The sequence below is a fragment of the Kogia breviceps genome, chromosome 6, assembly GCF_026419965.1.
Source record: "Kogia breviceps isolate mKogBre1 chromosome 6, mKogBre1 haplotype 1, whole genome shotgun sequence".
NCBI lineage: Eukaryota > Metazoa > Chordata > Mammalia > Artiodactyla > Physeteridae > Kogia > Kogia breviceps.
The window spans coordinates 121,420,895-121,445,106 of NC_081315.1; the positions used below are offsets into that span (position 1 = coordinate 121,420,895).

At 38.6% G+C, this 24,212-nt stretch overlaps 1 protein-coding gene across 26 annotated transcripts in view; it reads right to left on the minus strand.

Moving 5' to 3' along the window:
• CAMK2D (calcium/calmodulin dependent protein kinase II delta) overlaps positions 1 to 23,879 on the minus strand; it is a 301,130-nt gene extending 277,251 nt beyond the window's left edge. For 23 of the 26 annotated variants that reach the window (XM_067036563.1, XM_059066652.2, XM_067036561.1 and 20 more), the window contains exons 1-2: positions 22,259 to 23,840; positions 20,579 to 20,673 (exon numbers count right to left, since the gene is read on the minus strand). In XM_067036563.1, coding sequence (XP_066892664.1) covers positions 20,579 to 20,673; positions 22,259 to 22,323 — 160 coding nt within the window. In that variant the 5' untranslated portion in view covers positions 22,324 to 23,840. Of the gene's footprint in view, positions 1 to 20,578; positions 20,674 to 22,258 lie in introns of all 26 variants that reach the window. The other 3 variants (XM_067036562.1, XM_067036555.1, XM_067036558.1) reach the window with 2 other exon arrangements.
• Positions 23,880 to 24,212: the final 333 nt, after the last annotated feature.

Genomic DNA, 24,212 nt, shown 5'->3' on the forward strand with positions numbered 1-24,212 from the left:
AAAAAAACTTTACTAATTACATCTATCCTTCACTCTCCTTAATGTTTCTGCTAAGGAATAATAGCATTTCCATAATTCTTTGTAAATATTTTGTGTCATTTAGTTAATGAATTATCTTTAGAAGGCAGTACTTCTTTACATTAATAATTAAAATGAGAAATAGGTCCAAAACAAAACATCAGGCTCACTAATAAATGAGACTGCATTGAGAAAAAGTGGAAGGAAGATCGCATTTGGGTCAGTGAATTTGGGCAAGGCCTAGAACCAAACAGCTGCAACGTACTCTCTTCATCTGGGAAGCCATAGTCAGATGGAATATATGCACCTACAACAATGTGGTAGGTCCCTCATTATTTTTCACAACTTCAGATTAGCCTTTCAAATCATAAAAAGTTCAGCAAATTGCCTAAGGTCATCTTGCTGATGTTAGAAATCAGTTTCCAACTCTTTATAAAAGAGCTGACAAATCACAGCTTTTATATATTGCAGACTCAGAAGTATGAGTGAAGAATCAAAGTATTTCTTTGAAACTCACTATTGTGAGGAGAAAAATTTAAGTTGCATGAATCAATAAATTAAATTCCTATCTATGAAATCACTGTACTTTGTTTTCTGACAGTTCTCCCTAAATTAGATCTGAGTATTATACAAGATGGTCTGTACATGTTCCCTTCCAATATGCTCCATAAATAATGGTTTCATGTGTGTGGCTGTTTAAATATACCCATATAAAAACCCACAAGGGAGAAAGAATGTGTGGGAAAGTTAACCAGTCTCATATTTTTAGTTGACTTACCAACTTGATTTTTTTTTAATGAAAACAGAATACTGCACAATGGATGAATGCAAAAGAATGTTTTTTATGTGTTGTCATCCTCTTCAGATTCTAGCAAACACACGTTACTTTTCATGATCCCTGTATCTCTCTCTTTGGAATCCTGTATATATATATATATATGGTTTGAATGAAAATATAACACTAAAATATATAATGAAATAACATCAGTAGATATTCACTATTTCAAATACAAAGCAAACTTTTCCTATATGAATTTCTCCACGTCACTAAAAATGTCTTGAGAAGAGTCAAGTCTGAAAGGCTATTAATCCAACCTAGTCTTCAAAACTAATTAAAGCATTTTATGAAAGATGTAATGTGGGGAACAATGCTTATCAATTCACTTGGAAATAGCCGTCATATTGTAAATATATATGGCAATATAGAACCATCCAACAAATGTCTCACCATTAATGCAAAGTAGGTTTTTTAATGTTGTAAACATAAATACTAACTGAATTAGCATACCCCTTCAAAAAAAAAAAAAAGTTCCTTCATTCTTTTTCATTCCTAAAACTGTTCATAGCACTTAGAAGCACAATACATGAAAATAATCCACAGATGGGTTAATCTTGCATTGCCAGTTCAAGAAAATACAATGCTGCAAAAGAGAACTGAAATTCATCACTCAAATTTCATGGGAAAGAGAGGCAGCATTCTTAGGCCTTTAATGAATCCTAAATTCACTCTTCAATTTAAGAGATGAAAATGGAAACTTCTCACAGATTATCAAGCGTATCTGGGATTTTAGTGAAAGACAACTTCAGCCCACTTCTTCTCAGCACCCCCCAGCCCCCTAATCACTCCTCAAAACAGCTCTCCACCACAAAAGCAAAATATCTAGCAAATTTTATACCAGTGTCCACAAGACTATGGGTATCTGCCACAGCCTGGCAAGTAATGTGCAGAAACAGACACCTCTCCTACAAAGGGGTAACAGGAAGGGGTGGGTCTAGTGTAAGAATATTACCACACTTCCCATTCAATCAAAAGAAAAATACCCATTTGCATCAATATTCTAACAAAAATCCATGATACAAATAAAGATCCCCAGGCCATATTCTTTCCAGTAATAGTTCACATGAGTAAGGAGATCATACAGGAATAGACAGGTTGGATTGATGATTCTTTGATGTGAAACAGATGTTCCTTTCAACTCTGGGCACAGCTAATTTAAAATAATGGTTAAACAAAGACCTTCCGAATTGGTATGATGTCTCTATTCCTCATACATAAAGGAAGATAGTCATAATTCACTTTCTTACTCTGAAACTCTACTTCCATTTCTTTTTCACACATCAAAAGATCTATCTAAATTACAATACTTTCTTACCTATGTGTTACATGCACATATGTTATAATGAAAATTAATCAGGTTAGTAAATCAGTAATTCCCGTAGTACACTACAGGGTACTATCTTTTTCATAAACTATTTTGTATTTCTTGAATGTGTGTGTGTGTGTGTGTGTGTGTGTGTGTGTGTGTGTGTGTGTGTGTACAGTATTTCCTCCAGTCCTAGGAACATATACAAGATAAATAAAAACATAGGTTTTCACAAAAAACTTGGACACAAGTGTTCATAGCAGCGTTATTTACACTAATAATAGCCAAAAAGTGGAAACAATCCAAATTCCCGTCAACTGATGAATGTATAAATACAATGTGGTATATCCATACAATGGAACATTAATCAACAATAAAACATGCTACAACATAGATGAACTTTGAAAATATTATGCTAAATGAGAGAAGCCAGCCACAAAAGACTACATAATGTATGATTATATGTCTATAAAATGCGTAGAATAAGCAAATTTATAGAGATACAAAGTAGACTAGTGGTTGCCTAGAGTTGGCAGGGGAGAGAAGGAAAGGTGGGAGCAGGAAATAACTGCTAAGAGGTAAGAGGTTTCTCTGGGGAATGAGGAATCTCACATTTAACACATCAAAACCCGAACTCTTGATTTTCCACCCCAATCTAATTCTACTCCACTATTCCCCATCTCAGTTAATAGCACCGCCTTTGGACAGTTGATTTGGCTACAAATCTAGTAGTCATGCCTCTTCACTTTCCTTCACACCTCACAATCTTTCCATCAGCAAGTCCTATATTTTCTCCTTCCAAAATACATCCTTCTCACCGTTATCTACTGCCACTTTCACATCTCCCATAGGCTGCAAGAGTCTCCTTACTCGTCTTGTTTTCACTCACACACCCTTCCAATTTCTTTTCCACATGGCAGCCAGAGAGAGATCTTTAAGACCAAATCTGGTCGTATCACTTCCCTGATCCACATCCTCAATATGTCTTACCACTGTTTTAAAATAAGATTCAAACTCCTTAATATTGGCTAAAAAGCTCTATCCAATCTGCCCTCTGCTCACCTCCCAAGATCACTGTGCTGTGTACTTCTCTTCTCCTGGCTAATTACACTCCAGATTTGATGACTTTCTTCCTACTCTTTAGCAAGCTCATTGTCACCTTGGTCTTTTGGCCTGGAATGTTCTTCTCTCGCATTTTCTCATAGTTTGCTTCTTATTATTAACGTCTCAGCTCAAATGCTAATGTCCTCAGAGAGGCCTATCCAAACTAACCCCACTTGGGGTCACTAACTTACAGCCTTGTTTTATTTACTTCATAGCACGGTATGGCACTTATCTATTTAAATGGTTCCTCCAGCCTCTCCCATACCAAGTTCGCTCACACCTGTATTTCTGGAATCTAGAAATTTGCCCACCCATAGTAGTTGCTCAATAAATGTGTGTTCAGTAAATGACTGAATGAATGATGACTGATGTAATGGGGGTAAAATAAGACATGAGACCCCTTCGGAACTAGAGAAACAAAGTCCAGGGCTACAAAAACTTCAGCATAAAAGACCTCAAATTTCCATTTATTAGACAAAAGCTAGTAACTCAGAATGGTGTAAAGATGTCTTCTTTTCTAGAACTTACAAGTCCAAACTCAAGACACAATGTCGTTTGTGGGAAATCAGGTGGTAGAGGGAGAGAAAAGTAGGAGTAATTAGATACTAAACATCATAGTAACATGCAAAGGGAGAAAGAACTGGGAAATGAATAAGGGAATGGAAAAGTATTTGATGTAAGAAGAAAAAAAAGAAACACATTCTGATCACATCTACCTCAATTACAATCTTTGGGTTCATTGCCTTTGTAGTGAACTTAGAAAAAAACAAACAGAAAAATGACACAAACTTTTAGGAAAATTATTCACTATACCAATGCTTTTGGGAAAACTTATCAAACCAAAAGACCTTATCATCATAGTCAATGAACCAGAGATATGCATATAGGAAAGTAAGCAAAGGCACATAAAATTGAGTGTTTGTGATGATAAACCTTATTAAAGGTTGGTAATAATACATCCAGGATGAACTAGCTTATGTCTTTACAATATTTATTTCATATTCCTGATCTGCAATAATTTTCCTCCATAAGCAGTGCTTTCCTACTGATGAAATTATGGACAACTCAAACATTAAAAGCTGCCTGCAGAGTCTTTTGTTTATGTAGAGAAGAAAAAACTTGATAGAGATTAGGGAAATAGCTAATTTAGATTGTGAACTGAAGAGTGCCCAGGCTTCCCTTTCAGGTAGAAGGAGAAATCTGCTACCAAACATTCCAAAATGGTATCATTGTGGCTGTCATTCCTGTAGAATAAAATTTTCTTCCCAATTTTCTGCTTTCTAACTTCCTCCCCACCTCCTCTGTCCTGCCAGATGTACCATAGAAAGAACGTAATAGAATGACAACAGCAAGGGCTTTTGCTAGTACCCAGGGTTGGATTTAAATTCTACTCTTACTAGCTGTACAAATTAAAGAAAATACTAAAAAAAAAAAAAAAAAAAAAAAAAAAAAAAAACAGAAAAGCGAAAGAAAAAGAAACCTTCCTCCTTAAATGTTTAAAAAGTGCCAGAATCCCATCTCACCTTGTGAAGCCCTAGGCAGTTTGGGCCTACATTCAAGGCCATGTTCACTGTACCTGCTAATGATCCACTGCACATAGCTTTGGGGGGACCCCTCTCTACAATCCCCAAAGACCATCCCAAATCTGTTCTCTCTAAGCTCTCATTCCTACTGCTATTTCTCTGATTCTCAGCTGAACTGTAACTGTCTTCTTCTCCAATCCAAATGCCTTAGCATCTGTGCAGTCTTCTCCTGCTGCCCCCAAGGAAGAATGTCTTCTTCCCACACACACCCAAGGCTCCAGGATTCTACCCCCCAGATTTTACACTCTTCCCTTACATTATCAGTCTTTCTATTCTCTAGAGATTCTTTTTCCTCTTCCTTCAAATAAGCTTCAGTTTTACTTATCACCAAAGTTAATTCCCTTGACTGGGTTAATCCCTGAAATTACCCCCTGGCATGTGTGTCTGTCTCTCTTTTCCTATTTTATTAAACCAGCAAGGTTTTACATGTTATCTCCATTTATTCTTTAATCTGAAGAAGTAGGTTTTTTTCTTTCTCCATTCAGCAAGTATTTATTAAATACCAATTATATTTCAGGCAACGTGCTCAGTTGCAAGGATGTGAACATGAATAACAGACTAGCCTGATCCTCACGACTGCTTCGCTCACATGACTGAAATTCTGCTATCTGGGAAACCGAGGCCTTTTCTTGGTCCTCATTTCTTTCTATTTCTGTTAACATCGAACATGACTAGCCATCCCCCTCCTTTGCAAAAATTCTCTGAGTTCAAAGCACTGCATTTTCCTTTTCTGACACATCCTATCGCTTCTCTTAAACTAATCCTACTTCCCCCTTTCATCCATTAAAATGCAGGTACTCCCTCACATCACTGCCCTAGGCTCTTTTCTTTCCTTTCTATCTTCTGTCCCTTGTGATCTTTTCCACTAGCACATCATCTCTGTGCACACAAGTCACAAATAGCAGCTAAACTGATTACTGCAGTTTATCATAGATTAAAAACAAAGAAACAAACAAGGCTTGGAGAGGGTACGAAGTTCACCCAAGATCACAAGGACTAGGAACTGGTAGAGACAGGGCTTGAACCTTGGCAATCTGATTTCAGAGCAGATGCTCTTAACCTATACAGTGTACTGCGCTGCTTCCCGAGTCCCTTTCTCAAGGATCACGCTCAATTTTCAATGGTCTTTTAGATATTTCAACCTGAATATACAGCTTAAACACACGTCAATTCATCATCTTCCTTCATTAAAATCAGTTCTTGATTTTGACTTCTCAGTTTGTTATATGAAAGTTACAATTTTCCCCGTGATTCAACTTGAAACCCCAGTCAGCCTTTTCCTTCATTATCTTAAGGTTTCAGAATTTCGGTATCTTACACTCTAAGCCAATCCATCCTTCTTACTCACTGCTGCCCAGTAATGCCTTAGATGACCTCTTTAAAGTGTCATCACTGTATTTAAGACAATATTCTCAACCTGGCAATCAAAGACCTTCACATTGAGCTTCCCTGGTGGCGCAGTGGTTGAGTCTGCCTGCCGATGCAGGGGACACGGGTTCGTGCCCCGGTCCGGGAGGATCCCACATGCCGCGGAGCGGCTGGGCCCGTGGGCCGTGGCCGCTGAGCCTGCGCGTCCGCAGCCTGTGCTCCGCAACGGGAGAGGCCGCAACAGTGAGAGGCCCGCGTACCGCCAAAAAAAAAAAAAAAAAAAAAAAAAGGCCTTCACATGTTTACAAGCTTTTTTTTTTTTTTTTTTCTGATTTCCCACAGATTCTCTATCTTCTGCCCAAACATTTCTGCACCCCTGTGTCCTTTATCCTCTTCCTTCCTCCCATCCATCTTAACTTCTACTTCCTCAGTGTTACTTTTCTTGCTTCTGCAACTAAATGGCACTACCAGGTACACTGAATTATCACACTACATTGTTTTATTACTCATCTTTATCTTTTCTATAATCATTTATGTGTGTCTCCTATTCTCCAAACCATGCTATAAGTTTTTTTGTGGGAACCGAGCGTATTTTATTATTTTCATGCCTCCTACAGCTTGCTTTGGCCAGGCATAATGCAAATAGTTCTGACACCTTTTAGGGAAAACGCTAACCTTGCTTTCTTTCCTCATCAAAAGTAGATATAGGTATCATATTCTTCATTATTAAATGTTAAGCTCCCAAAGGTATACAATCATACAGAGGAAAAGAGAGAAACTTTACTTTCTTGGGGATAAAAAAGCAGGATATAAAATGTTTTCAGGATAGAACATTTTTACAGGAATAGGGTTACTGACCCAGAGACCTACCCAAATTCCAGTCCAGGTAATTCGCTCCTTGCTCTCTAAATCCCTCTGCTATTTCAGCTGGGTAATGCTGGCTCCTCCACTCCGTGGCCCAGGAGAAAATGGGACGTGCACTGTGAAACAGCTGCAACATGCCACTCGGGAGGACAGGCCTCACGGCACTGGGCACAAGAATCCCTGAGTGTCCCTCACCCACACTCCAGAAGTACTGTGGGCCTCAGTTAGGGAACGTCTCAGATCCTTGAATGAAAGATGCTAACCAAGCATTACTGTGAGCTACAAGAATGTTTCAAAAGACTCATTTCTCACTTCCCTCCACCTTTCTTCCCCAAACCTTGCTATAAACAGTCTGAATGAAACATTTATATGCTAGATGGAGGAGAAATTATCCTCTCAAAGCTAAGTGCTATTTTTAAGACTGACTCTGTGTGTGTTCACCGTATATTTCTAATACTGGTATCTCTAAATTTGGATTTAGTTGGTTCAGATTATTCTAAAACATAAAGTCTCTGACCTAAAATAGATTCTCAAAGTTTGCAAAAGGTCAACAGATATTAATTTCATTACAAAAACCATTGTTACTTTAAAAGATTAACTATCTCAGTGATCCTTTAGCCATCCTTGTTCAAGTCTTAGGGCCTTCTCTATACTCTGTCACCGGCCGATTATAGATACTCTGATTATTAGCACTAAAGAGAGGATACAGCGTTGTAAGTAGTCCAATAATTGGTTCTCTGTCAAGATGAGATATGATATCTTTTTCTTTCTAACAGACTTAAGGTTAACAATTAAATTTTGTTATCCTTTTCCTGATCATAAAATACATAGGAAGCAGGGGGAAAAGTCAATCCAAAGAATATTTATTTCCAAAAATAATTTCCAAAGCACATAAATACTAGTGAAAGTAGGCCTCAATCCTATTTACATTTATAGGAGTTAAATAGTTCTCTGATACATTATTTTTTCCTTCTCCAATTCTACTAGAATAAAACTGGCCTAAATGAAAACTGGCCTGAAATCAGGAGCCCGACACTCAGATAACAGTAGACTTCGACCCTGAAATTCTGCTTGCAAACTGGAATTAGGACTTTGCCCACCCTGCTTTCTAACGACTATACCAACCTTGAGTCAGTGTTTTTGAAGTCAATAGAAGGCTTTCTCCTCCACAAAGCCCCTACACCAAAACAAAAAAATTCTACTATAAATTATATATATATATACACATATATATCTATATGTATATATATAGAGAGAATAAAACAATATAGCCCCACTTTAAACTACATGTTACATAGTCCTTAATATTAACAAAACTGGGGAGATCTTACAAATTAAAATGTTTTATAGATGCTAAGTTCCCTTAAAAAAAATAGGAGGAAAATATTGCATGGTTAAGCCTAGCTAGGGAGGTTAAATATTTAAATTGAAGTTGTCTTCTAGTGAATGAGATTTTTTTCCATTATTTAACTGAAGGGAATAAATGACTATTTTCTACCATCAGCTTGTGCTAAATTGCATATCATATCACAGAATTAATCTGTTAATTTTGAGCTTTTCTTAAAAGAGTATAGTGTATACAAGTCTAACTACTAAAAGTTCTGGGTCCCTAAATATGTATTCATTTATCATAATATGATGTAGTTTGGGAGTCATTTATTCATTCATCTATTCAATAAATATCTGTGAAGGGTCCCCACTACTCTAGACACTGGGATATTCAGGCAGTGAATAACGTCAATACCATTTTTAGACATTACTTACCTTTGGCTTTGAACCAAAACCTACATTTTCTTAACAAGTTATTCATCCAATATCACAACTGCAGAAACCATCTAGTTTTTCTTGTTTATAAACACAAATGGGATTCCCTAGGGCACTTTTAATATTGGTTGATTTTTTTAAAAAAACTCTAATTATCCTCCTGTCCTTTTTCTTTCACTCAGTCACTCAAATTTTTTTTTTTTGTATTTGCATCAAAGCTAAATAAAACAAAATATGAGGTAGATAAGTTGTTATTCCTCTATTATCAGCTGTTCATCCCTAATGACTCAGGGCTGTAAAATCCCCCAAACCCAACATATTTAATACCTTCCAACAGATCCTGCTGCACTTAAATGATTCACTGAAAGAAAAATGTCCATCTCTTTTCATCAATTTTTGCATGCTTTCATGAAACTTTATATACAGTAATTTGACCACTCAGGGTTAAAAAATACTTATATACTTTCCAGTTCACTCTTTATTGGCACTTAATGATTTCTTTGCTTCTCATTAATTTTTTAAATAATATCCTATATCTTTTTTATCCATCTTTAAATTCAAAAGTGGTCATTTTCAAAACCCAGTTCCGAGATCAGCTCCTGTAGTAAGTTTTCCCTTAGCTTTCAACAACCCAGTTACCTTCTTATACCCCAGAATGAGTAAATACTTCCATTGTGACACTCATCAACCTGCCTGATAATATACTTGACTCCACATCTATTTCACCTTGAAATGAAGGACCTTATCTTTGTACTTTTGTTTACCTAGCAGGGGGTGTGGAACAAGGTAACTGTTCTTTTGTTAAATTGAAATTGAAATTTAGAATCATGCTTCCCAAAATTCAGTTTTACTAGCATACTTAAATGTTATTGGTGGAAATGTACAACATTTGCATAATGCAATCTGGCAACATTTATCAAGAATTTTGATAATTCAATTCTCTAACCCATTAATTCTCCTTTATGAATATCCCCTAAGAAAAGAATTAGAAATATGAAAAAGTTTTACAAAACAATGTTTACTATGTCATTTATCATAGCAAAGAACAAAATTTTTTTTAAAAACTAGCAATACTAAAACTGATGTTTTACTTAGTGAAGTGTAATTCAAAGGATTTGCAGTCACATAGGGAAATTTTATAATATTAAGCAAAAAAGCAGGACACAAAATTGTGTATTTTAGTCTAGTATTCTGACAAATTAAAAAGAAAAAAAGAAAGAAAACAAAATAGTAACAGTGATTGTTTGGGGTAACAACTTTGAATGTGTCTTCCTCTTTCTATTTTTCTGTACTTCCCCAATTCTGTATTTAGAATATATATTTTTATATAATTTTAAAATGTTTTTATCCAAGTTGGTAATAATTTAAAAAGTATTTCAGAGGTATGTCCAAAGTGTACATTTCTCTCTGTAACAAATATGAATATATATAATCTTTAATATAAAAGCATATACAATTTGCTTTACTAAAATAATAAAAGATTCACCATAAATAAAGTTTCTACAAAATGGCCAGAATGTTCAGCTGAACTAATTTCACAAATCACTTCTGCCACATCTGGCCTTTAAATTGCCATTTAAAAATATGAATGAAATGCTTTTATGAAAAGAGCATATTTTCTAAAATATGTATATGATATACACTGTAAAGTTATAGAATTGTGAAATCCCCAATTTCCTGTAAGATATCACACAAGAAAAGTTCCTTGAAGAGGAAACACAAATAAGTGCTCTAAAATATGTGTTCTGTTTTCCAATATTGAAACAAGTACACTTCCCAGTCCTTCCACCAAGTTTCAGAATTGACGGACACAGCAATTTTAACAGCTGGCCTCTAACTGCCTTTACTAAAAAATCGAATAATTACTCTAAGCAAATAACATCCATGATTTGTGCATCCAAAACTCTATAAAGTATCACCAAAATGCTTTTTAAAGTGAGCTTTGTTAAAAGCTAAGTGAAAAAGTAACCACCTCTGGAGAATGGATCAAAAATTTTTAAATCCAACCATGTTTTAAAAATTTAGGGCTTCCTGGTGGCGCAGTGGTTGAGAGTCCGCCTGCCGATGCAGGGGACACGGGTTCGTGCCCCGGTCCGGGAAGATCCCACATGCCGCGGAGCCGCCAGGCCCGTGAGCCATGGCCGCTGAGCCTGCGCGTCCAGAGCCTGTGCTCCGCAACGGGAGGGGCCACAACAGTAAGAGGCCCGCGTAATGCTAAAAAAAAAAAAAAAAAAAAAAATTATGATGGGCTTCCCTGGTGGTGCAGTGGTTAAGAATCTGCCTGCCAATGCAGGGGACACGGGTTCAAGCCCTGGCCTGGGAAGATCCCACATGCCGCGGGGCAACTAAGCTCGTGAGCCACAACTACTGAGCCTGCGCTCTAGAGCCCGCACGCCACAAATAGTGAGCCCACGTGCTGCAACAACCAAAGCCCATGTGCCTAGAGCCCGTGCTCTGCAACAAGAGAAGCCACTGAAATGAGAAGCCCACGAGCCACAACGAAGAGGAGCCCCCGCTCACCGTAACTACAGAAAGCCGCCGTGCAGCAACGAAGACTCAAAGCAGCCAAAAATAAATAAATAAAATAAATAAATTTATATTAAAAAAAGACCATAAAAAAATTTAATGATGACATGAATCTGACATTACTGAAGTGATACTGATGGACACGCTGACAATGAAAATGTCACCCCTTATTATTAAGCCACTTTACATTACATGGTTTAAAAAAAAAAGCAATGAGAATTTGTATGTAGTTGCTCAAAAATTTACTGAATTATACAAAATTCTTTCCAATGAATAATCTGTCATCGGAAAGCTAATGGAATAATTAGGGAATTGTGAATAATTGAGAATTAATTTATTCAGTTACGGAATGCCACCTGACATGAAACCTTACTTAGCTCAATTTTCATTTATCTGTCATAGGACACTGTTAATCAGAGGTCTATTTCAAAAGACAGAATCTTATTTGCTCACCCATTCATTTGTCCACTCATTCAACAAACATTGACAAGTATATGCAATATTGTAATTACTGTGCCAGGCACAAATTCAAAGATAAGTTTAAAAATGTCCACAAGATGCTTGAAAGCTACAACATAAACAACTGCAATACAAGGGGAGAGATGTGACAAGCTCCTAAAGAAACATGAAAAAGCTACTCAAAGGACGAGAAAAATCATCACATCTGGCTAGAGAAGAGAAGGAGAGGTGGAGAGGAAGTCAGGGATGGCTTCCTGGAGGAAGCAGCACCTGAACTGGGTCTTAAAGGAGAGAGGAGTTCAACAGTACTAGGTGTACTCATTCCACCTGCAGGGTGGAGCCGGACTTTTTCCCTTCCTTTGAATATGCTGCTTTACTTTGCCTAGCCAACCATTTCTCATTTTTTTCTAACAGGCTCACTTATCATTCTAAACAATCTCACACATGAATCTCTTCATGAAATCTGTGATACCAACCACCTCCAACCGTATCTCCGTTGAAGGCCCTGTGAATACCTCTATTACAGCCCTTAAAAGCTCCATATACTGTATTTACCAGGCCAGCATCCACATTAATAGACCATGAAATACCCGAGAGCAGAATCTCTACCTTTCACGTCCATCTCTAGATCTGATCAAATACTCAGCACAGTGGGTACTTAGAGGTCTAATGATGAGGTGACTAAATGAATAAAAAATGTTGCAACGATCAGCTGGAAAACCTGTGTAAGAAGCTATTTAAAAGAGATGAATTAAGAGGAAAAGAAAGCTCAAATTAGAATGGTGAGAAAGAAGAGAAGGAAAAGGAGTTGAGATACGTTAAGGAAAAGACTGGTTAAGGAAAAGAAAGGAATTAAGCCTTCTTGAAAGCCTGGGGAAATTATGGTGCCATTCACAGAAGGGGAAAATTGGTGAGTCCACTGGGGACGTGGAGAGTTTGGGCCTGGATTACTAGTGAATACACTTCAGCAGAAATTTAAGTTATCTATAACATAGCCTCCAAAAATTGCAAAAGCATTTCTTTACCAAAACATCAAATTTTAAACACTAATGCCATAATGTGGCGTATCTCAACTCTCTATAACTTCCCTATAAGATAGAATAAAAATCTGGTTAATTTTCACTTACTACATTTACCTTTAATAAGTTAGTTTTATAACTAGTTTTTATAACTCACTCTTACTGATTTCAATGTGTACACATCATCAAAAATGAAATTTCTTCAAAAGGAATTTCTTGTTACTAAAAAAAGTCCAAATAATTTAAGCCTTCCCTAGCCTTAAGGGAGAGGGTAAGATTATATACTAATATATGAGAATTAATGCAGTTTATTCCATGATTTATACACATACAACTCAAAATAAAATACAATTTACCTAGATAATAAGTGCATAGTTTTTCCATTGGTACCTGATTCATCGACTAAGATCAACCAGTTCATTAAAAAGTCCCAGAGTACAGGGAAATAAAAGAGGTAGCTCTCCCAAAAAAGTTAGGGATAGTGATTAACTCTTAGAATGAGGCAAGGGATGGGAATCAGCAAGAACAAACAAGCAGCTTCAAAAGTAAAGGGAATGTTCTAATTATAAGTTGGGTGGAGGTTTACTAGGTGCTTGATTACTGTTTTATAATTAAATATGCATAATTGCATATACCAAATTTTATGTAAAAATTTTTTTAAATCCCTGTGCAATCTAACAAAAAGTAGCGAACCTCAGGTAGAACAATTAACTGTATATAAATATTACGTAACAATATTATACGTATATCTTTATACTACTTGCTATACCCACGAGTTATTTTTACAACAAATAAAAAACTTTAAGTTTGTATTTTTCTTTCAGTTGCCGTACTTCTGTATGAATTTGACACATAAAACAGTGCTGTCCAAGAAAAAAACAACAAAACACAAATTTGTCTTCCATTCTTCACCGGTCTAACAAGATGAGGCAGAGGAGAATGCTTTTCTGAGCAGGTTTCTCTTAGCTTTGGCTACGGTCTGAGTTTTAAGTAAATCATTTAGAAGTAATCCTAGGAACTTTATGTTACTCAGTTTATAAATTAAGTTCACCAAAATATTTCATTCTTCTGTAATCATCTTCCTAACTTTTTTTTAAATTTATTTACTTATTTTTGGCTGCGTTGCGTCTTCGTTTCTGCGCCAGAGCTTTCTCCAGTTGTGGCGAGCGGGGGCCACTTTTCATCGCGGTGCGCGGGCTTCACGCTATCGCGGCCTCTCTTGTTGCGGAGCACAGGCTCCAGACGCGCAGGCTCGGTAGTTGTGGCTCACGGGCCTACCTGCTCCGCAGCATGTGGGATCTTCCCAGACCAGGGCTCGAACCCGTCTCCGCTGCATTAGCAGGCAGATTCTCAACAACTGCACCACCAGGGAAGCCCCTTTTCCTATCATTTTTAAAAGATTATTCACTACATTGTTTTCCTTTCGCAAAAGAGCATGGCGAGGCTTTCTGAAACTTCATTTTGATCTTATGTTACTGCAGCAACTAAAACAGTATCTTCTCTCACAAGTTGGAACCCCAAATGTATTTTCCCCCAACAAATACTCAGTTCCATACATTGCATTGGGAATATAAAGATGTATATAATGCATAGTTCTTTTTATAAAGGAACCTGAAGTTTAGTGGGGAGATGAGTCAAGCACATACAGATCAGTACAGAAAGGTTAAGATAAGTTCTCTGTAACAACAATCAATGGGATGTGATGATAGAAAGATCCAGGCTTTAGAGCCAGAGAAAACTGGGTTGAAATTCTTGATTCAACCATTTACTAACACTGAGGCTCTTAGTAACTCAGAGTAACTCTTAGTAACTCTATTTAAAAATGGAGATAACATTGTCTATCTGCATGCTGCAGTGTGGATTAAATAAAGTGTCTTAAAAGGAGATTGTAGTATTAGAAAAGAGTTCACCTAACTAAAAAAAGTCAATGATGATGTTGTTCTGTGACTGTGTATAATTATAATAGTTGATATTTAAAATCAAAACCTAACAACAAACAGAGCTGTGCTCTCTCCGCTCCAAACCTACCAGTTTCCCCATCCTAGAGTAAGAGACAGGTTATGGCAGATGAAAGGTCTATGAATTCACCTTAAGTATTGTGATATCTACTTTAACTGGAATCATAAGAATTTTGTCACCTAAAAAATTCCCTACTACAAAAATAACTTCTTACTAATAGTTGCAATAAACATACCATATGAATAAAATAACATTTTCATTATAATCAGATATCTAAACTATTTTGAACACTCTCTCCAAATTGCTTATTTAGACTTTGGTACTTGAGCCCCATCTGCATTATGGTATTACAATTTTATTTAAATCCATATTATATAAAAGCCTTCCTTCATTTCCCTAGGCAGAAATAATCTTTCCCTCCTTTGAAAATCCACAGCACTTTATTCATGCTAGACTTATACCACCATTTATGTCTTCTGTGCTCTCTATTTGTGTAGATGTGTAAAATTTAATAATATTAATCATTAAATATTTATCAAATAAAAACATAAAATGAGGTCACCTTTGTGAATGTGCTTAGTAATCTATAAAGCAGTATAAAATATAAATTATAAAGGTATTATATTTTAGAGTAAAACTATTTTGCTAAGTCTCCATTTAATATATCGCAGTACAATTTACTAAATGATACTACTATAATTTAAAAGCTTTAAAATAGCCTTCCGTGTAAACAATCATTAACCAATTGCCAATAATTTATTTGAAAAAAACTGTACACACTATACCCCAATAAATGAGTATTTACTTTTTAAAAAAATACTGACCCAGCCCTAGATACACTAGGAGTTGGCCTACCTCAGTATGAGCCCAAGGAAAAGACTGAAAAATTAATTAAAATTTGAGTTAACAAAAGAAGTTAAATGTCCAAGAAAATCCTACTATGTACTTTATAGTAATTCATGATTGTTAACATTGAAAAAACTCATAAAAAGTAATTACTAAATTTTAGTTTTTATATTGAATTGATTCAATATTTCAATGGAAATGGAAAGTATTAATCTAAATGTATAAACAATCAAGGTTCTCAGGGTGTTCAATTCCTACTGAATGATCGGTCAGGTAGAGGTTACACTAGTTATTAACTATCACAGTGAAGTACCAGACAACCACATTCCTTAAGTTTGCCTTATTTAATGATGCTGGAATACTTAAAGTATTTTCTTTATTTCCTGGAAATATAGATTATACATGTTTATTTTCTATCTCCTACTTTTGAATATCAATAATACTTTTATTCACCAAAGAGAAAAATCCTTAATATTAAAGCCTATGTAAACGTAAATACAACTAAACATAACCAAAGGACACTAAAATGATAAGGATGATATATGCCACTTTGGGTCTCAATAATTGAAGAGTTGTAGAGATTCCATGTACAAAAATCAAATGATTTACTGATTTTTTCTGAAAATATTGTTTGAGCCAAGAAACTTTTCAAAAGTTAGTATCATTTGCCCAATTAGTTCCAAATTGCCAAATCAATAATGTATAATCAGAACAACTTGATTCACATATATCGTCTCAGTTCTACTTCCAATTCAAGACAAGTAACCACGAGGTTGAGAAATTATAGTAATTTCTTGACTGCCTGGATGCCAAAAAAGAAAACAATGTAGCAAGAGTTAGTTATTGACATCCCTATTATATATAAGATTAACATAAATAAGACTACTTAGGGACATACATGCAATATTCAGATTTCACAGCTGAGACCTAATTTTCTGTCCATGGTCAAAACAGTTTATAAAGTCCTGATTCATGTTCTAGTAATACCAATCTAGGAATTAACAAAACTAGCAAAATCAAAGTTTACTTGCATTATATCTGAAATTTTACAGAAATATAAAATGAAACCCCATTTTAACTTTAGCAATAGAGATAAAATATACTTGTAATAGCATATATTATTTCAAGTTTCTATTGTAATTTATAATATTTTACAAAACAATGACTTGTAGTATATCACAGACTCTATGTAATAAGAAGTGGTTTCTAATGATCAAAAAAATACAAAAATCTTTTACCACAACGAGGCTTTAAAATGTGAAATAAGTCACATGTACTGTTTCCAAAGACATCTACCACCAGAACCATCAGTCCACTGGATTCTGAACTGCAATCACAGTCCTTCATGGACTTTACATAAATCTGACAGTACCTTACAGCTATAAAAATGTCAAAATAGACAAAATATCAAAAGAGAAGGGCAAATTAGCATTTGTTAAGTACTAATCTAATTTATCAAAATGATATAATTTCTACTTCTCATGGTAATAATATGAGAAAATTCTATTATCACTATCCACCATTTACTAAGCATACCTTCTATTCCTAGCTAACAAAAAAACTTTTAGAGCACAGAAATTACATATAAAATATCAGAAGACTGAAACATTTCTACACTATTTTTTATTTTAAAAACAAGCCAAATTATATATGGATGTACTCATCTATCTGATCAGTACTGTATGAATGTATGAATAGAGTGCATGCAAAGAGTATGAATGCTCTTTGCACGCACATAACGCAAGAGGAAAGAAATTCTTCAACAGACTCTGAGTCTCCCAAATATGCTGTGTGTGACTAACAGCTGAGAGGGAATGCAACTGAAACTGTCTGCTGGAAATCCATTAAAATCTAGGCACAGAAAAATGCATGGGTGACAGTATAGTTGGAGGTGCAAATTTGTGCAGGAATGTAGCCAAAGTTTTGGCAATTCCCTCATGGTTTTAGATGTACTGACAATGGCCTTTCTTTCTCAGTTGTAATGTTACACTTAAAGAACATCATTTAATGGAGTTGAAGGACCTGCTTGGTCTTTAAAACAAATAGGCTTAATACTTGGATTTACAGAGGTATGGCATTTCTTTTTTCTTTTTTGTGGTACACGGGCCTCTCACTGCTGTGGCCTCTCCCGTTGCGGAGCACAGGCTCCGGACGCGCAGGCTCAGAGGCCATGGCTCACGGGCCCAGCCGCTCCGCGGCATGTGCGATCCTCCCGGACCGGGGCACGAACCCGTGTCCCCTGCATCGGCAGGCGGCCTCTCAACACTGCGCCACCAGGGAAGCCCAATAGCCACATTTGATACAAGTCACTCTGTACTGGAGCCCCTCCTATTATGTCCTCAATGCTGTAGAATGTGATACTAAAAAATGAAAGCATGGTATTCTCCCATTAAGAGTTTATAGCTTACTATCAGTATAGGTTTAACAAATGTATACATTCAAAGGTATAAATATTCTATAAACAACTCTAATTGGTGTGACAATATAAAATAAATTGAACATTTTGAAGGAAAAGTACGATAGTATTTTATAGGTGAGCAGTAATAAGTAAAATTGACACAGCACTTTGCACTTTTTAAGAAGTATTTCTCATAAAATTCACTGAATCCTCAAAACAACCCGTTATACCATATAGGGATTTTTTTCCCCCATTTTACTGAAGAATCACCTGAGACCAAGAAAAGTTAAGTGACCTAACCAAATCTACATACTAAGTACACTAAATAGTAGAACCAAGATTCAAACTGGGTTCTCACAGCTAAATCAAGGCTGCCGCTGGATTTATGATTTTCAAGTTCTATCATACAAATAATTTCCTTTGATCCTTACAACAACCCAATGAGGTAACAGCAGCTAATATTCACTATGCATATTACATAGCAGGCATTGTTCTATACTGCATTAATTCACTTACTTGTCACAAAAACCCTATAAAAGGGTTATATTATTATTTGATTTTACAGATGAGAAAACTTGAGGCTCATAGGAAACATGTAAACTGCCCAAGATCACACAAATAATAGGTAGGGGAATCATAATTTAAATCCAGGTCATCTAGTTCCCACACCTTCTTCTTCACCTCATTCTTCAGTAGTTTAAGAAACTTGCCCAAAGTCACAAGAAAAGAAAATTGCAAAGGGAGAACAAGAAGCATGCATGTTAGCCCTTCACCCTAACTACTTTCCCTAAATGTAATGTGAACAATAAGGACCATTAAATCCAGAAGGGGCAAGGTGGCTTTGGAGTCGATTGTTCTCTAAAGCAGAGTATGAGGCAGGTGAGGAACATCAGCAGAGTCGCAGGAGGAAGGAGTTCCATCAGGCTAGAGAAGACTTATCTTCCATACATTCGAGGCAAAAGAAAGTAAAATTAAATGTATGTGAGCAGAGACAGGCGTATTTGCCACCCTGGTGTAGGCAGTATGAACTGGGGTAAATGAAAAGGGATCATTCTAACTAAGAAATTAGTAAGAATGAAGCACAAGACTGATTTATTTTGAGAGAAAATGTAAAGCCACTGAAAGACATGGGATAGGTGTTGTAATGCCTCCAAAAGAATTGATACCCCACTCCTGCCAAAAGTACCTAGCACATAGCAAGAAATTATATAAGCACCGAAAAAAATCTGACTACACTTTTTCATCTTTCTTTTTTCTTTTTAACACGAAAATGTCATTTACAGTCTAGCAACTCCTTTACCCTTAAAAATGTTCCTGTGGAGGAGAGAGAAGTGGGGAAAGGGAACATAATTGAGCATAACGTGCTTCTCATTAGCTCTCATGTCCTGAATCATGGTGTGGGTTACTTTAACAGGTAGACCGTCCTCAAACTCATTACAATCAGGTGAAGGAAATCACAACAAAATCCCATTTAAACGAATAAACTGAAATGTCAACCTAAATCTAAAGTACACGTTAAAAGTAGAATCTGCAATAAAGAGAAAAAAAAAACTCATGGCAGAGACAGACACAATGATACCAGGATACTAGAAAGCAACACTTTTTAGAAGACAAATTAAAGGAAAAGTAACCCTAATGGAATTTTTTCTCTCATTACTTAAAATAAACCAGGTCACTGTAATTGACCTACACTATGGCATTTTGTTCATTTTAATTTCATTTTTATTTCATCAAGCCATAAATTCCCATGGAAACACCTTAGACACGTGCTCACAATAATTAGAATGCTTACCTTTTCAGTATATGTACTTTTTGCATGAGTTCAACAAAATAAAAAGAATGCTATGAGGCCCCTCCAAGTTTTTTGCTTATGTCAACAGCTATTTTATGAGTATGAATTACCTTTGCGGTTATAAAGCATGTGTAAAATACATTACATGAGTGAGAAGCCTTACTGCAGATGATCCAGTAAAGGTCTGAACTGCACACAGAAAAATCAAGATCAAGCTGAATTTCCTAGAATATAGCAACCATAAAATTTTCCTCCCAATGCCACTACTGTTAAATATACCGTGATGAATTAAGTTCAAGTGTAACTACAATTGAAATATATGATTCAACTGAGTTATGACCCATTTTTCCTCTCAAAAGCAAAAGGGAATAATGACAGTTGTGAGACTTACATTTTTCCATTCCAGGGTTTTTCTGAAAGTTATTTCACAGGGGAGCTAAAGGCAAAATGCACTTAGTGACATTTATCTGCTTTAAAATAGTTATTTATGCTACTACTCACAGGACAGATAGAATTTTAATAACAATTTATCAAATAACAATTGTATTTGGTCATTTATTTTTAAACTGTACAGACCAAGAGGCATTCAACAAGGAAATAATCGCAAAATGTCATACGATACCTAAGACTACAATTATAACTAAATGACATACAACAGAACCAACATACAACAGAACCAACAACCAACATGACAAATACACAAGTAACATATATATGTGATTGAAAATACCCACCCCTAGCAGAAAGCTTTTTGGTGTTGATAATTTTGGCAGCATATTCTTGTCCAGTAGGGATTTTCATACATCTTCTCACCACTGAGAATGCCCCCCTGAAAACCAATAATTATCAGGTCATCAATATAATCAGCTGATAGTCTATTAAAAACGCACATCTGAGCATTTTTATTGAATTTAGTGAACTGTCAAATATCAGTATACCATATAGTAATATCCAGAAAACGAACCGTTCTTCCTGGAAACTGAGACCTTCTTTAATGTTGAAGAATAAAATTAGATTTCATTAATCAACAAAATGAAAAGAACTGCCAATTACGACGGCTCTTGTTTGCACATGAATTTGAAAACATTTTACACTTCACGCTAACACAGCACCAAATGCTGAGAAGAAACCCTGCAAAGAGCAGAGCTGAGGCGGAGCAGCAAAAAAATCTGCTGCCTATTTATTTTAGTAGGAAAAAATAAAATTAATGTGGCTCCAAGTAAGTAAATACGGTGATTGTTCTCATTAAAATAAGTCTTAGGAACACTTGTGTGGGGTTTAACAAATCCTGCTATGGTGATTTCTCTGTGCCCTGTTTTGGGCTGGGGGAGGGGAGAGATTTGAATTAAGCTGCTCTTCCGACATATTCTCCATGTTTTAACAGCAGACAACATAAATATATATAAGGATATGATTTTCATTACATTTAAAAGATATTTACATGTCCTTTAATTCAACTGTATAAAACAACACACACATAAACGCGCCCCTTCCTTAAGCAATGTTCGAAACTAGCGACAGAGGATTTGGGTTTGATGCTACATAAATTAACGTTCACGGCTCGGCCTCTAGGTTCTTTGCACAGGTTCTCAGTAGGTCTCCTGTCCCCTTCCTTAACATCACCAAGTACAATAGTTCTGCCAGTCAGGTGTAGGAGGTCGTTTTACACAACGCTGGGCTACCCTTGGGAAGCTCTCTCCCGGTCACCAAAGGGCTTTTCCGCTGCCTGTATAAATAAATCCTCCCAGAGAATGCGAAGATGTACACGTAAATCCTAGGAAGGATGATGATGAGCGAGTAATCTAGTGCAAAGAATAATCGTGGATATGGGACAGGGGTTCGAGTTCCTTGGGGTGGCCCTTTTCCTGGACAGAACAACTACTGGACGCGAAATAGACTCTACGCCAAGTTGAACTTTCGGCATCAATAAATATGGCACCGTCCGTGGCAGCGAGTTCTCATCCGTACGTGGGTCTTACGGCTGACACGCCTGCGAAGCAGGCGGCATCTCTATTTACAGAAAACATGATCTATGTTGCATTTTACATGGGTTCTTGTTTCCTCTCCATACACACACACACACACACGCTCGCACACTTCTCAGGATGACAGCTACAACTGCAGGGGTCGTAAATCCACCAAGTCTCTGGTGCAGAAAGGTGGGGGGAGCGGGAGAAGGTGGGCTGAGGATTATCGGAATGGGCCACAGCCGGGGTGGAAGGTCTTGCCCCTTCTTTGTCCCCTCCTCTTACTAACACAGCACCTTCCTCCGAGCTGACACACCAGGGGCCCTCCTCCCTCTCCTCCCGTCTCCCAGATTCCCTCGCCCCACGCGGGAGGCCGGGGGGTCGGGGGTAACGCGACCCGCCCTCTGCTGGAAAGGGGACGTGAGGGTGCCCGGCAAAGACGCTTACTTTCCGAGCTCCTCGAAAAGCTGATACTCGTCCGTGAACCTGGTACAGGTTGTAGTCGAAGCCATCCTGGGTCCGGGCTGTACCCCTGGCTGGGAGCGCGGCGGACAAGACGCGAGCAGACGCGCGGCTTCCCCAGGACTAGTCCCGCGGCGCTGTCACCCAGGGCCGCCCTCACTTTCCTCGTCCGAAAGTAGCTCGCCGGCGAGGGAGTATGCGCAGGGGCGGGGCGGGAGGGGAGATGACCAGAAGGGTGGCGTGGGGTCTCCTCCCTACGGTCCGCCGATTCTCCTCCTCCTCCTCCTCCTCCTCCAACACCTCCTCCTCCTCCTCCGGGCCTCGCTTCCTTCTTCTCCTCCGGTCGTTCCACCCGCCCCCTTTTCAGCCCCTCTCCTCAAATGCAGGGGCAAAGTACTCAAGAAGAGGGACAGGGAAATGGAAAACAGCCGGGCACGGGGCGAGAGGCGAGCAGTTGCGAAACGATCCGCACCGGAGCAGGAGGGGTAGAGGTGGAGGGGAGGGAGCCCGAGGGGGCGGAGGCCGCGGAGCCGGGAGCGGACAGCTCGAGCCCAGCTGCAGCTGTCAGCAGGCGCGGGCGCGGGGTGCGCCAGGGCCGGCCTCCCAACCGCGGGCACCTCGGCTGCCTCGCGCTCCCCACGAGCCCACGCCACTCCGAGACTGCGCGGCGGAAGAAAAAGCGCTGGGCTCGGGCGAAGCCTCGTCTGCTGTCCCCAGGCCTCTGCCTCCTCCCCGGCGCCTGGCAGCACCCCCTCCCTCGCGAAGCCTCCTCTTGCTGGTCCCACACCTCCTGCTAGCGACTCTAATACTGTCCCTACGTGGATTCCTCCTTTCCTCCCTCCCCGAGCCTCACACACGCGCAGATCTGTCTAGGGAGAGACCAGGTGGGTGGAGGATGTGCGGGGGAGAAGCCGGGAGAGGGTTTAGGTGAATGAGGCGAGACGTCAAAATTACAGTTAAACCCGCAACTAGGCTTCTGCCTAAATGTGGGGCTGATTTAGCGGGAATGTGTGGGGTAACTCGTGGACTGCCGAGGACTGCTGCCGGAGGTCGCAGAGCCCCCCGGCCCGGTTGTGGGCGCCGGGCTCTAGGGACCGTCCCCCGCCGGCGCGTGAGCCGCGGTGCCCTAGGTGGAGGGGCGAGGGGTGCAAGCGCTTCATCTGGGCGCGGCTCCGGGTTGACATAGCGGGGGCCGGATGTGGGTAGTCGACTGTTTCCAGAGAAGGGTCCCAGCCTCCCACACCTCCCGGTGATGCTCGGGCCCACCCAGTAGAAGCCACGCCGCCTGCTCCTAGGCGCCCGGCGCGGGGTTCCTCCCTCCCCCGCAGCCTCTTCGACGAGGGGCGACGCCCGCCGTGCCACGTTTCACTTCTGATATGACTGCCACCTCACTCCACACGTCCCCCCGCCGTTTTCTAGGTTGGGCTGCTCAGACTCTGGCAATCCCCAAAGGCCTTTGCTTCGGCCATGAATGTTAACATAATGAAAGCAAAAACTCCGCCACGGGGCCTCACCTTCCCCACAGAGTAAACTCCCCTGTAACCTCAGGAAGTTCTGATAGTAAGGCGGTTTCTCGCGAGATTTCCTCCTCTGGCGGCGGGGACGGAGTAGTGGGAAGGTTGGGTGTCGGTCACGCGACCTGGTAGGGTCTGACGTCACTCGCATCACGTGAACAGGTCTAGTGCCTTTCGCTTTGCAAAAGGAAAAAGGAAAAGGCGAGGTCGTGTGTGCTTTGCTTATATGCTGAAAGATCTGGTGGGATTGTGGTACCTGAGTATACTCTGTAAATGGCTATCTGAAAAATCACTTTATAGTTCAAGAACACGTGCTACTCATTAGCATATCTGTCATTGTTTACAGTAAATACGAGGAAAAAAACTATCCATGACATTTAAAATAGGAGAATTGCTGAGTGCTAGAACCACCCGTGGGCCTTCCT